This window comes from Prionailurus viverrinus, chromosome E1 (assembly GCF_022837055.1).
Source record: "Prionailurus viverrinus isolate Anna chromosome E1, UM_Priviv_1.0, whole genome shotgun sequence".
Taxonomy (NCBI): Eukaryota; Metazoa; Chordata; class Mammalia; order Carnivora; family Felidae; genus Prionailurus; species Prionailurus viverrinus.
Window position 1 is genome coordinate 4,361,548 of NC_062574.1, and position 13,648 is coordinate 4,375,195.

Sequence of the window (13,648 nt, forward strand, 5' to 3'; positions counted from 1 at the left end):
GGGATGTGTGCTCGGGGTTGGCCCTCGCCCAGGAGAGGGCAGTGCAGACATTCCTGGGACCTGTCTCACACTTTTCCTGCCCAAGCTTGTCCGCCAGGGGGAAGTGGTTTTACCACTGCTTTTGCCGGGCCTGTTTCCAGCCCGGGATCCGCTCCTGGGGAACCTGCTCGTTTGTGTCCTTTGTGGGAGCCACAGAGCCTCACCCTGCAGACTTTAACTCTCACCACGGAGCATGGAGCTGCTGCATTGGGGGCCGTCTGATGATCAAGGCAAGAGCTGTGCAGAAAACCCAGGGGTCCTGGGGTTGCTTGGGGGGACTCAGTCGCTTAAGCGTCTGACTCTTGGTTCCGGCTCAGGTCATGATCTCCCGGTTCGTGAGTTCGAGCCCCATGTCAGGGTCTACGCTGACAGCACGGAGCCTGCTTGGGATTCTCTCTCTCCCTCTCTCTCTGCCCCTGCCCTGCTAGCATTCTCTCTCTCTCTCTCTTTCTTTCGCTCTCAAAATAAATAAACTTTAAAAAAATTAAAAGAAAAAGAAAACCCCAGGGGTTCTGGAGAGAGGCCATCAACTCCAAAGCCAAGCAGCCATGCAAACAAACAAGGTACAGGCGCCACTTGGTCAGAAACTTTAGCGTGGGGGCAGAGGGGAGGGGGGGGCGAGCAACCTCCCCCTTGGGAAGAGGTGGGGTCTGCGGAGATGCGGGTAGCCAGCGGATTCCTCCTAGCTCCTCCCGACTGGTGTCAAGCCGGCACAAAGAGCCGACTCAAGAGAAGCCAAAAATCAGGACTCTTAGGCGAAGCGTCTCAATGTTTAAATGCTGGCAAGTGATTCAAAGTTAAGGACGACCAAATTCCTCTGCCAGCTGAGTCGGGCTCACGGGCCCCCAGCCGTGTCCTGGGGTTCGGGGCCCCCACCCTCTGCTGCCAGGGGCACAGGTCTTCCTTGTAGTCTTGGGAGGAGAGCAGGGGAGAAGTCCCAGCCGAGGACAGGAGCCCCCTCCTCCCGGACCCTGACATCTGGTGGAAGGAAGGGCTGAGATTCCCATTCTGAAGGAAAAGACAGAGTGGCAGGAATGACCCAGAGAACCCCAGAAACAGGGAGCACGGATTTCCACCAAGGTCAAAGTGCAGGTGCGAGGGACCCCCTGGGGTGGGGAATTTCCGCCCCAAGGTGTCCCTGGCCTGCAGGAGCCTGCTGTGGGCGGTGAGGGAGGGCCACCTCTCAATCCCCACAGCAGACAACGGTCTCCCCACACCCTCTCTCCAGGCTGCCGCTCAAGGCGTGTCCAGAGGGGAGTCTCCTTCCGGGGCTTCAATGACCGACGGCCACACGCATCTCCCGTCGAATCGTGGAAACGGGGGGCTGGACTGCAAAGCTTCACGTGTTCCTTATTTCATGTTCTGGCTACTCCTATGTCCAAAGATAACAGCGATCGCGAGGCATTTTGTCTTGCTTAATAATGTGGTCCGTGAAAATTTCAAACAAATCTAATGACAAATTAACTGTGACATTAGACTGGGCCTTAAGGATCACGGAACCAGGAGGGGAGGGGGGGGCATGGTGGTACCCAGAAGTGGACACAAGTGTCTTCTAGGGTGTCCTGTTGGCGTGTAGAGGCAAGGGGTCCCACACGTGGCCCCATCACAACCACTGAAAGGGAGCTGTCTGGGCTGGGGGAGACAGGAGGGGCGGGTAAGGGCTCATCCCTGTTGTTGCTCTTACCACTCGGTGAGGACACAGGTCCTTGGACAGACTGGTTGGGGACCCCAGGGTGCCTGTCCCCCGCCTGTACCAACTCTGGTTTGGGGACAGGCTGGCTCCCAGCTTTCCGGGGGGGGGGGGGGGGTGCATTTCCCCAATGCTCACAGAGCCCTGCGCCTCCTGGTGGGCGACTGGAGAACTGCACCCTGCCGGCCTCCCTCCCCCCCAACCACCGCCCCAGGAGGCAGCTGTTAACACCCCCCTCCACCCCTGGGGGGACGGGCGGGGGGGGGGAATCAGTGGACAGCCCTCACTCGGACACCCCACCAGGGGCCTTGCATGCATTCACTCCCAGGTCGTCATCCCAGCAACCCCGCCAGCTGGGTTAACACGGGTCTCATTTTTGCAAGAAGAAAACCCGAGGGTCACAGAAAGCAAGAATCCGAATCAGAGCTGGGCTGACCACAGAGCTCAAGGCCTCCACCCAGAGCCGTTCATTCGGCGGACCCCTTGCTCGGCCATTTCCCATGCAAACATCTGCTGAGTGGCTACCCTGCTAGATGCTTCCAGCCCTTTGCACACACGCATTTGTAATTACACTTCTCATGACTGCTTAATTAGCATCTCTTTTCTTGCCAGACAGTCCGCCCCACGAGGGGAGGGAGACCCTTTCCCCGCTGTTGCCCTATTGCCTGGCAAGCACAGCCCCCGACAGGAGCTCAGGAAGGGTCTCTTGGTGCAATGACTCAAGGGCCAGAGACGGACAGAATGCTCTCTGTCCTCAACGGTCTTATAGCCTCACGAGGAAGGCAGACAAGTGAGAAAGTAATGGCACCACTTTGGGATAAATAGACCACTGGGCTTAAACATGGGTGCTGGGACTGCAGGAAGAGCGAGGGACTGGGGGAGGAATCAGAGAGAGAGAGATTTAGGTAATGAGAGGGTTAGGGTTTGGCAGACAGGGGGTGGGAGGTACAGAGAGTTGTAGGTGGGGGGAAGGCCCGAGGTCTCAGGATGCGCCCCACAGTTGGGGAGGCAGGGAGCAGTCAAAACTGAGGCCGGAGGGGCACCCTGCAGGCACGGCAGCCCGGAAAGTGCCCTGAAGCACAGTGACCTGACTGGGCTACTCGCGGGGTGTACACACTGGCCGCGGCAGAGGGGGCGCACTGGAGGGAGAACACCCACCAGGTGAGGCTCCCCAGGGACCAGCCCTCCTCCCAAGGCCTCTCGGGCACCGCCAGAGCTCCACGGATCGTCTTCCTCCCAGCAGACACGGGGCGCGGGGTGGGGGGGGGGGGCGTCCTAAGGAACCATCCCCTGCTAAGAGCTAGTAACTCGTTCTGACTGCTTTACACCTATCGCCTCACTCAGTTGTCACGGCAACCCTGGAAGGCGGGTGCTATTATTATCCCCATGCTACAGAGCAGGAAACAAAGGCACAGAGAGGTTAGGTAAGTTATGCAAGATCACACAGCTTGTGTGTAACTGACGGTGCCGTCACGGTCTGAAGTCAGACGGTCTGGCTTTCCACGTTAGTCGCACCGCCTTCTACGCTCCTATCCAAGGCAGGGGCTCGGGCAGGAAGGGGTGCTCAACATGGAGGACCGGGGGTCTGCCTCTCCATGAATACTGTTTGCGAGAAGTTCTGGGAGCCACCTCCCCCCACCCTCGCTCCTCCTGAAATCACCATCCTCGACCTGCAGCATCTTTATGCTGACACCAACCCCGTTTTCTCCAACCCTCAGATAAATGGAGGAAGCCGTTCCCCTCCCTGCTGAGCACAGGTTCGACCGGCGCCCGGGCCCCGATGCGGGGAGTCCCTGAGCGCATCCCCCGCGGCCCCCAGTCCCGGCCCCATGCGGAGGCTGCGCTGGAGGGCAGAGGCCACGGTCCCTCACCCACCCATCTGGGCAGCTGGCTCTGACTGTGCTTCTGGAGGGAGGCTGATCTGGGAGGGCGTGGAAGGGGGAAAGTCAGAGCCGAGGTCTGTGGGAGCAGAGAAGAAGTGACCCGGAGGGCTCACCTCCCGCCCTCGGGCTCCCACCCAGGGTTCCAGGGTGCCCGCCAGGTCACATCAGGAAGCGGAGGCTGAGGACCACAGGAGTCCCCAGAACCTTCCTTCCAAGACGGGAGTGTGGTGGTGTAATTGTCATCTTCTCTGGAATCGTCTAGATTCTGACACATCGTGTTTGTGCCGAGGGCTGCGAGCTGCCCTTAGTGCCTGTCATTCCTCATCAAGCAATCCGGTCCACAGCTGGCCCTGCCCAAGGCGTGCTCCGGGCCACCAGCGGGAGGGGGAGGCTGGAATCTCAGAATCGAGCTCAATCCTGGCTCCGTAGCCCCCACGAAGACGCAGACCCGGACCAGGACCTGGACGCACGACCCTTTGCTCCCCAGCAAGCATCCGGGTAAATCGCTCTAAGTGTCTGCTCCATGGGATCTGCACCCCGACAGGGTGACAGGGTGGGAGACTGCTCACCCCATCATCCCCACTCACCAGGAGGGGCTTCCTGCACCCCGGGAGCTGGACCGTACCCCCTGCCCCCACCCCGTCCCAGTGGCCCTGCGGGTCTCCTCCCTGGAAAACCATGAGCTCTGGAGGATCAGAGCCCAGAGGAAGGGCTGGGGACGGGGCAGGGAGGGAGCGAGTGCTGTAGGGACAGGGAAGAGGGGAGGCACACAGGCCTTCACCCATCTGGACACCTGGGGGCACGCAGCCGGCAGACCCAGCCCCAAGACCGGGGAGCTGCTCTGCACCCTCTGGCCAATCCCTCCCATCCTCAGGTTCTCCAGCAAAAACTGGCAGACTCCGGCTGGGGTCCCAGACCAACCAGGTCGTAGGTCCAGGAATCCTTTGAGGAACCCGCGTTTTAAGTAAGCTCCCCGGAGGCTGTGGCGGCCGACTGCACTTTGCAGGCTAGCTCGGAGAGGCACCGATGTAGGTCAGTGGAAGGAGGAGGGAGGACACGGGCTGGGAGGGCCGGTGAACAAGGTGTGCTGGAGAGGAGACCCTGGGGCGAGGCCCAGGGCGCTCAGGGGATGCCCCACGCTCCGGCTCAAAGGCTCAAAGGCTCAAAGGCAAGGCACAGCAGGTGGGTGACGGGGGCCCCACCCTGGGGCCTGAGACTGTCTCCCCCTTCCAGGCAACTGCTTTCCGCTTTCCATTTCTGCTTTGGAATTTTCTCCCACAATTCCCACATACGCTCCCCGCCTTCTTCCTCTTTCCCCGTTTCAGGGAACTTTAGGGGCTTCTGCCTTGCTCTGGGGCACTTGATGGCACCCTAAAGTGGCAGGAAGATACCCTCAGGAGATCTGCCCTGGACTCAGGCCCCGCTCTCAGGAGGTGACAGCACAGGTCTCGAATCCCGATGCTTCCCAGCCGGGAGAGGTATATGGCTGTGTGCCTCAGTTTCCTCATCTGTAAACCGGGTCGAGAAGGCGACTGGACACAGAGCACTGACTACAAGCTCTGTTCTAAGTGCTTTCTGTGTACAGACTCATTTAGTCTGCACACGATCCCCGAGGCTCAGACACCCACCATCTCCCCATTGTACAGACGTGGACACTGAGACCCAAAGGGGCAGAGACACTTGTCCCGGGCTGCCGTGCAGCTCGCAGGTGCTGTAACGGACCCTCTGGCTTCAGACCCCTTGTTCACAACACTGGTTCTGTCCCCTCCCCCTCACACAGTGAGCGGAGAGCGAAATGAGCCGCTCGGAACACTACTGGTGCATAGTAAGTGCACACCAAAGGGGCAGCAACTGTTGCTACTGATGTCGTTGTGCATGCAAACCTCTCTTTCCTCCAAAGCAGGATTTGCAGCCTCCACCAGCCAGGGAAGGCATACCCACTGTCGGGGTCATCTCCGTGGGGGTGGTCAGAACGGCTCAGAGCTGCCTGTGACAGACGGAGCCCAGGAGAGCAGGTCCCCATTCCCGGCTCCGGGGCACCTGTGTCCAAACAGCAAACCCAGGACCACACTTCTCACGTCTCCGAGCCCTTGGCTGTCTGAGCAGCCAGACGATGCATCTGCCCCCAACATGCGGCTGGTGTGTGTGTGTGTGTGTGTGTGTGTGTGTGTGTGTGTGTAGAGGGGTGCCCTCCTCAGCCTGCACGTGGGAGCTTGGTGGGCTTCTGCAAGAGCCCCAAGAGTCGGTCTGGCCACCCCAGGCAGGAGCCGCCTGCTCCCATCAGGAACTCTATTCTTAGGGTGCTTTCTCTTGTTTTTAACTTTGGTACCTCCTAAAAGTCACCCTGCGTGAAAGCAAGCCCCAGTGGGTGTAATTTACATGTCATGTCACTTAGGCGGAGTATGGCCCACTCCCCTTCCAACCACCCCCCCGCCCCGCCCGCCACGGCTTCTGCATCGATCCCACCACGCCTGCGCTCGGTCATCATCGGTCATCCGGAGTGAAATCAACAGAAGGGTCAGGGTGGAGGGCGGGGGTGGGGGAGGCAGGGGGGCATTTCGGCTACATCCAAGCTCTGGAACTCCCCAGTTTCCAGGCTGGGCTTCCGCTCAGCTCAGCGGTCCACATTGCCATGGCAACCACCCAGCATGGCAGAAAGCCCCAGAGCTCGCCCAACCTGCCCAACCTGGGAGCAGCACCCAGCGGGGAGTCACTTACCGTGATGGTGTTCTCCTTGTTCTGCTTTTTGCCTGGTGACGAGGATCCCAGGTTCTGGGGAGAGAGGCAAGAAACATCATCAAAGCTGTTCTCCATCCTGGACGTTTGCGCTTTCTGTTCGGGCTCCCCGAAGGCAGGGGGGCGGTGAGTGGAGGCCCCTTGCTGGGGAAGTTGTGGGGGGGGGCGGATGCTCAAGCTGCCATTAACCCTTAAGTCACCATGTTCTGGAAGAGGGCAGGCAGGGGTGGCCCGGACCCCACACTGCTCCGGGGGGGCCCCCCTGCTTTGAAGGCAAACAGGAGGAAGCCTCCCGCACAGCTCCAAACCAGGTCTCCCTCCTCTTCTCCCAGTTCCTGATTCGGGCAGTTAACCCCTCAGCTGCCCTCTGCTGGCAGACCGGTCCGCCTGCTGCCCGAACCCGCAGAAGCCACCCGAGAACAGAGAGTTAAAGCAGGCCACCACCTCCATGACATCTTATTCTGAATCCCCAGGGTCCGACATGTCCAATCCTCAAGCCGCGGAACGTGCATGGCTGGCGGGGTGAGGGGGGGCGGGCTCGGCCACCTCCGTGACGTGGGAGGGAGGCAGGAGGGATTTCTCGGCAGAGGCGAGTTGAGGCTCTTATTCATTCAGGCTCTGGATTGCCTCTTTATGTTTTCCTGTTGCCTGCAAGCAAACTAGGGTCCCAAATGCCTCCGTCCCCAGGTCCTCAACATCTTGCCCCGGTCCTAGGATGGTCCTGGTGCAGAAAATTAAGGATTCCTAAGCTGAAAACACGACATGGGTCACACAGGAGCCTAAAGGGGCAGGTCGATCCTGGGTCGTCACTGCCCCACGATCAGCAGTTACATTAACGAGTCAACAGGGTCCCAGACTGTCCTGAGCCACACGGTGCGTGGGGTGCACGCATGATGTGGGACCCACGGCTTTCTTTCTCTAGTGAAACTTAAGGACGTGGTTGTTGACACTTCCTAGAAAAGGCTCAGAGAGAGAGGTCCCTCCACGCAGCCTCAGGGAACCAGCAGCCCCCCATCCCGGGCCAGCGAAGCCCGGACCACCGGCAAGGATGAGCATCGGTGGGGTGGCGGGGCGGGGGTAGGGGTCAGCTCTGCCTCAGGATCTCAGCTGCTCACCACACAAAACAGGGAGCTTGACTTAGTCCCTGTTTGTGGTTCCCTCATTCCTTTACTCCCGTCCAGATCGACCCGGGCTGGTAAGGGAAGTCCGTTAATGGAAGCGGATGCCCTCTGACCGTCCAGCTAAAAGAACTCTATAGATCGGTCATGTCCCGGGCGAGGAAATAAACTCAGTAGTCTGGACACCCTGCCAAGCCACGGGCCTCCTCTGAGCCTCGATTTCACCGGTTGCTATCGACGGTCCACAAGCTTTGGAGGACATCAGAATTAACAGGCATTGGCCCCAAATTGGATCCCGGCCGCACCCCCCGGAGCTGAGCCGGCAGCAATTAGGTGGGCCAGCGCCTCTGAAGCAGAGTCTGGGGGCCTCCCCTGGGGACACACTGATCTACGTGGTGTCATTCATCCAGGCTCCCTCACTATGGCAGCCGCACAGGCTCAAGCGTGTGACCAGCCACAGCTTCCCCAGACATTTCCAGAGCAACGATGCACGACCTTCCCCCGAATCGTCTCCAGCCATCAGTGGTCGCCCAGGGCATGTGCCCAAATTGGGAGGAAGACCGAGGCCACGTGGCTGGAGCTCGAGTGCCACTATCCTGGGGCAGGTGCGGGGGTCTCTCGCAGGTTCATCCACGCAGAGGCACTGGCCAAACAAACCCATGCCGGGGAGGGGAAAGGGGAAGGGGACACCCCAGCATGGATTCTCCCCACCATCGACACACAACTGCCACCACACTCCGAGCTCTCACCCACCAGGATGTCAGCTAATGCACTAGCAACCAGTCTCCGTATCGATGCTGACGACGGGGACGAGGGGGGAAACTCAGAAGGAGGGAGACACCAGCCTAGGCATCAGACATACTCAAACCTGCGTAATCCTCCCAGACCCCGCGAATTCAGAGGCACCACCTCCGTTGCACAGATGGGGATACTGAGGCTTGCAGAAACGAACTCATTTGTCTAGGGTCACAAGGCAAGTGACACTGGAGCCTACGGCTGAGTCTCGCTTTTCTCGATATTCTGCCGGCTCCCCACTTTGAGACCAGGGACAATCTCTTGTTTTCCAGGTGGCTCCACAGGGGTCAAGAAAGATCATCATCCACAGTCACTGACCTGGGGACCACCGTGTCCAAGGCTCTGTGGAATGGAGCCGGACACAGAGGTGGCCCTCCTCCCTGTAACTGGGACCAGGACAGGAGTGCAAGTAATGGCATTGACAATGGGGGGGAGGGGTCCTCTGCCCCCCCTCCCCCGCCCTCTCTGCCCTCCTGGATACTCAGTCTCAGCCAGGGCTGAGCAGGGTGACGCCAAGCCCTTCCAGGCAGCTCAGGCTCTGTCCTTGCTGCCAGTGGTCTGTGCCTACTGTCCCAACATCACCTACATACACATGCATCATATACACGCACTATATACACATACGTGTCCACACATCCACACATCACACACATCCACACACACACACCTGTAGCACTTCACAAAAGGGCCCGGAAGGAATTACACCTCCATCACAGGGAGAACACCTACTAGCCAGAAGCTGGCTTCTAAATACTATTCCATACTAAAAGGAAACGAGTCCCTTGGAGAAATGGCTCATTCCAGATGCCAGACACATCTGGCACATTCAGTCGTTCTGGGAGGGAAGAAACAGGGCAAAGAACAATGTGGTCTCACCAAAGGACCCAGGTGCCAGCAGAGAGAGGGTCCAACAAGCCAAATTTGGGACAGTTTGGGCATGATTGTGAATAACGACCGAAAACGAGTAACTTAAAAGGCAGCAAAGGGGGCGGGGGGTGTATGCGGTATTTCTTTATGGAAGAATGCCCCTAAAAATGGTTAAGGAATCAGAAAATTACCATTTGCAAACCCCAAAGCCAAAACGGATCCAGGCCACGGTCACCAAGGATGCTGAAGCACTGAGGAACAGTATCGCCCTTACCGTCCCCCCACCCCCAGATTACTGGCTAATCAGAAAGGGAAAATGCGCCCTTGCAAAGGGGCCATCGCATTCACCGGGAGCCCAAACTCAGCATCGCTGGAGGGGTGCTAACCTGAGAAGCCCCAGGAGGTAGAAACCTTTGCCAAAACTGCTAACCCTGAATCTAAGCAGAAGAAAGGAAGTAGATAATGCATCAGGGTCACTCTGCAACTGACCTGGGCTCTTCCCACAAACAGCTACCGTGGGCCAAGAGAGAAAGAACAAATGTGTGGGGAAAATAGAGTCTAGATTAAAAGGAGCTAAAGCCGTAGATGAGATAAAATGGTGAGTCCACAGGATGGGATACTACGTGGCCCCGGGGAAAGGAACACAGTGTCACTCCATTTGCAACATTCGCAGACCTTGAAACATTGTTGTGAGTGAAAGAAGCCAGACACATGGAGGCCCTGCATGGTGCCTTTTCACTTCTATGAAATGTCCAGAAGAAAAGGGGCTCACCTACAGAGAGACAGGCAGAAAGCAGATTAGTGGGTGCCCAAGACTTTTGGGGATTCTTTCCAGGGTGATCAAAGGGCTCTCAAATGGATTGTTACTGATGGTCGCGCAACACTGTACGTTGTAAATGACTGGATGAATTACATCTCCGGAGAGAGAGGAACAGAGTAAAAAGATACAGCAACCAATGTATCCACCTGTAAAAGTGGAATGGACTTTAGCCTTGGGATGTTACCAGTGTCCATAATAAAAGTTTATTTATTTATTTATTTATTTATTTATTTATTTATTTTTAAAGTTTATTTATTTTGAGAGAGAGATCAGGGGAGGGGCAGAGAGAGACAGACAGACAGAGAATCCCAAGCAGGCTCAGCGCCTGCGAACCACGAGATCATGACCTGAGCCGAAATCAAGGGACGGATGCTTAACCGACTGAACCACCCAGGCACTCCAATAAAAGTGTGTTTGTTTTTAAATGTCCTTTGCCTAGGATTCTGGAAAGTTTCTCTCCTTTTTTAAGAGTCCCTCCCCAGCCTGGTTTCCTCCTCTCTGGCCCGGGGCCACTCTGCTGTTACCATGCGGTGAGGACCCACAAGGGTGGTCACCCACAAAGGTAGAGCTGGGTGGACTGCATTGTACGTTCACAACTGCCATGCAAACCCAGACTTTGCACGTCTTCTGACCCCGTCTCCCAGCCCTACCTCCTCGGCAGGCGGGATCCAGAATGAAGCCTCTCGATGGCTTCCCTGTACCGTCAGAATAAAACCCAAGCCCCTCACAGTAGGCCTGTGCAGACTCGGCCGGCCCCACCTTCCGCCCTCCTGACACCTGCTGAGCCTGTAAACCACAGCCCCACTCGGCCGCTGTGGATTCTCTGAAACCACTGCCCTCCTTCCCCTTCCGGCTATCCGCATGTGCTGTTCCCTCCACCTGGAAGGCTGTTCCCACCACCACCCTGTGCCAGGCTAAACCCTCACTCATCTGCCCAGTCTTAGCTTACGCACCTTTTCCTACAAAGCCCATCACTGACGTTTCTGCCATCACTGACCGCCACCGGCCAGGTCCCAGGGACACACACTTCCCTCCAGCCCGTACCACTGCTGACACGAAACACTTGTTTATCTCGTGCCTTCTCCAGCAAGGCAGGGGCTGGGCTATGTGCCTGCGAGTCAATGCCTGGCCAAGGAGGAGACACTCAATGCAACATGTGTTGCTGGGCTCAAGGGAAGCCCCACCGGGTAGAGGAGTCTACCTCAAACTCCCTTCTCTGGTGGGACCCTTCAGTTTCCAAGCCTTTGGTCCCAGCCCCTGTCTCCTCTCCTGGGTCTTCCTGGGGGATGCTCATGGGAAGCCAGAACAACTTTGGCCACCAAAGGGCCTGGGCTCCAGGGGCAGATCCCTTGTGTGACCCCCACCCCACCTGCACAGGGATCCGAGAGGGAGCCCATCACAGGCGGGCAGGCAGGGGACAGACCAGGATGTGCTTCCAACAAAGGCCAGTAAGACTATCAGCCTCTGACACCCCAGCCTCGCAATCAGGTGGACCCCATTTATCCAATACCCCGGCAGCCCATCCCAAGGCTGCAGGCTGGAAAACTTCCACTAGGTGGCACCAGGCCACCACCACCTGTGCCGGGCCATCTGGTCTCCCAGGACTTGGGGAGGACCAGGCAGGCACCCAGCCTGCATCAGTCCTGTCCACGACGGGGGCACGGTGGGGGACACATTCCTGGTGGCCTGGGAAGATCAGGTATGCACTCCCCACCCCCAACATGCTAATCTCCCTGATTAGCCTGCTTAAGGAGGAGCAGAGAACAGAAAAAACAAAACAAAACAAAACAAAACAAAACCAAACCATAGAGGGCTTTGAGCAAACCCTGGGCAAGCTGCTTGGCCCAGCCCCCTACCCTGTATCTCCACCAGCCATGCGTTCCTTTGCTCATTCATTCACTCTCCAGGTATTACAAAGTCCTAATTGCTGTTCATTATAATTCACAGGGATAGCGTGAGTAATACTTTGCATGTCAAAGAGCGCCCTGTTTACTTTGGGGATAGCTTGCTGGCTCTGTAAACAATAAAACTCATCCTCTTTCTGTGATTGGCCCCAAGCACCTTTGTGGGAAACCAGCGCCTTCTAGAATCCTTCCACTGCCTAAAAAAAAAAACCAACACGCTACATTCCAGTCGTGGGAAGCGGTGAACCACTGCGTATTTGCTCTCTCCACGCACTTTTATTTTTGTTACTTAAAGACATTTTTTTAACATTTTTGAAGGGGGGGGGCGCGGAAGGGCAGAGAGAGCGGGAGAGAGAGAATCCCAAGCGCTCTGTGCGGTCAGTGCAGAGCCCTCCACGGGACTCGATCTCATGAACCGTGAGATCATGACCCGAGCCAAAATGGAGTCAGACGCTTAACCGACTGAGCCACCCAGGCGCCCCCTATTTTTGTTACTCTGATGACACATCAACGCTCAACGTTACCGTCCAAAAAAGAATACACACTCAATTTCCACCTGCCCCTCAGCAGTCACGGCCCGTCCAGGCCGGGGTCTCCAGAGCTGGCCTGCTCTGCGTCCCCAGGGACCAGAACCTGGTTTCTACCACTGCTCACTGTGTCTGCCTTCCATTAAAGTAAAACATACTCATTCTAGGCAATGCGAAAAATACTGCAAAGTGCAGAGAAAACAAAAAGTACCTTAGGCTTTCTCAACCTCAACACCATGTGTATTTTCTAACTGGACATTTCTTTTTCTTTTCTTTTCTTTTAACTTTATTTATTTATTTCGAGAGACAGCATGTGTGTGCATATGCAAGCGGGGGGAGGGGCAGAGAGAGAGGGAGAGAGTGAATCCCAAGCAGGCTCCAGGCTCCGAGCTGTCGGCACAGAGCTCGGACTTGTGAGTGCGAGATCATGACCGGAGCTGAAGTTGGACGCTTAACCGACAGACACCCAGGGGCCCCTTTAAAAAAAAAAATTTTGGGGGGCGCCTGGGTGGCGCAGTCGGTTAAGCGTCCGACTTCGGCTCAGGTCACGATCTCGCGGTCCGTGAGTTCGAGCCCCGCGTCGGGCTCTGGGCTGATGGCTCGGAGCCTGGAGCCTGTTTCTGATTCTGTGTCTCCCTCTCTCTCTGCGCCTCCCCCGTTCATGCTCTGTCTCTCTCTCTCTGTCCCAAAAATAAATAAACGTTAAAAAAAAAAAAATTAAAAAAAATTTTTTTTAAAGTTATTAGTTATTAGTTATTAGTTATTTATTTTTGAGACGTGTGCGTGCTTCCCCCCCCCCCCCAACTATCATGTTCTCTCTGCATTTCCCTGAATCATTATATATTCTTCAGAAAAGGGCTTTCTCATGTCTGCATGACATAGCAGGATGGATGGATATTCAGTGCCAAAATCCATTTTTACCCGTCCCGTGTTGTTAGATAGTTAGGTTGGGCCCAACACGGGTAGTGCCGTAAATGATGCTTTGCACACAAATCAGAATCCCGGGATGTGTTCCGAGCACAGATACTGGAGGGGGAAATTCCTGGGTCAAAAGTCAGCTTCTGAGATGGTTATATCCATATACGTTAAAAAACAAAAAGGTTTAGTAATAACGTCACTGTATTTGGGGGTGGGGGGTACTATGTTCTGTCAGAGAAAGAAGCAAGAATGACGGGGGGGGGGGGATGTTTCCAATATTCTTCTTGATGCACCCAAGCCAACACCAGCTTTTTCCGTTCTGTTACAGCGGAGAAGGACCTAAGCTGAGGT

The 13,648-nt window shown here is 56.5% G+C and overlaps 1 protein-coding gene and 1 long non-coding RNA gene across 12 annotated transcripts in view; one reads left to right on the plus strand and one right to left on the minus strand.

Moving 5' to 3' along the window:
- Positions 1-13,648, minus strand: part of GAS7 (growth arrest specific 7) — a 214,705-nt gene that overhangs the window by 32,531 nt on the left and 168,526 nt on the right. For all 8 annotated transcript variants that reach the window (XM_047831879.1, XM_047831877.1, XM_047831885.1 and 5 more), the window contains exon 5: positions 6,331-6,384. In XM_047831879.1, coding sequence (XP_047687835.1) covers positions 6,331-6,384 — 54 coding nt within the window. The remainder of the gene's footprint in view (positions 1-6,330; positions 6,385-13,648) is intronic.
- Positions 421-10,162, plus strand: LOC125151237 (uncharacterized). 4 transcript variants are annotated; one of them, XR_007146693.1, is made up of 5 exons: positions 421-3,153; positions 3,448-4,110; positions 4,487-6,474; positions 6,681-6,870; positions 7,271-10,162. It is a non-coding gene; the product is annotated as an uncharacterized LOC125151237 (long non-coding RNA). The 4 variants fall into 4 exon arrangements; XR_007146694.1 differs by having other exon boundaries at positions 421-1,131; positions 1,268-4,110; XR_007146691.1 differs by having other exon boundaries at positions 421-4,110.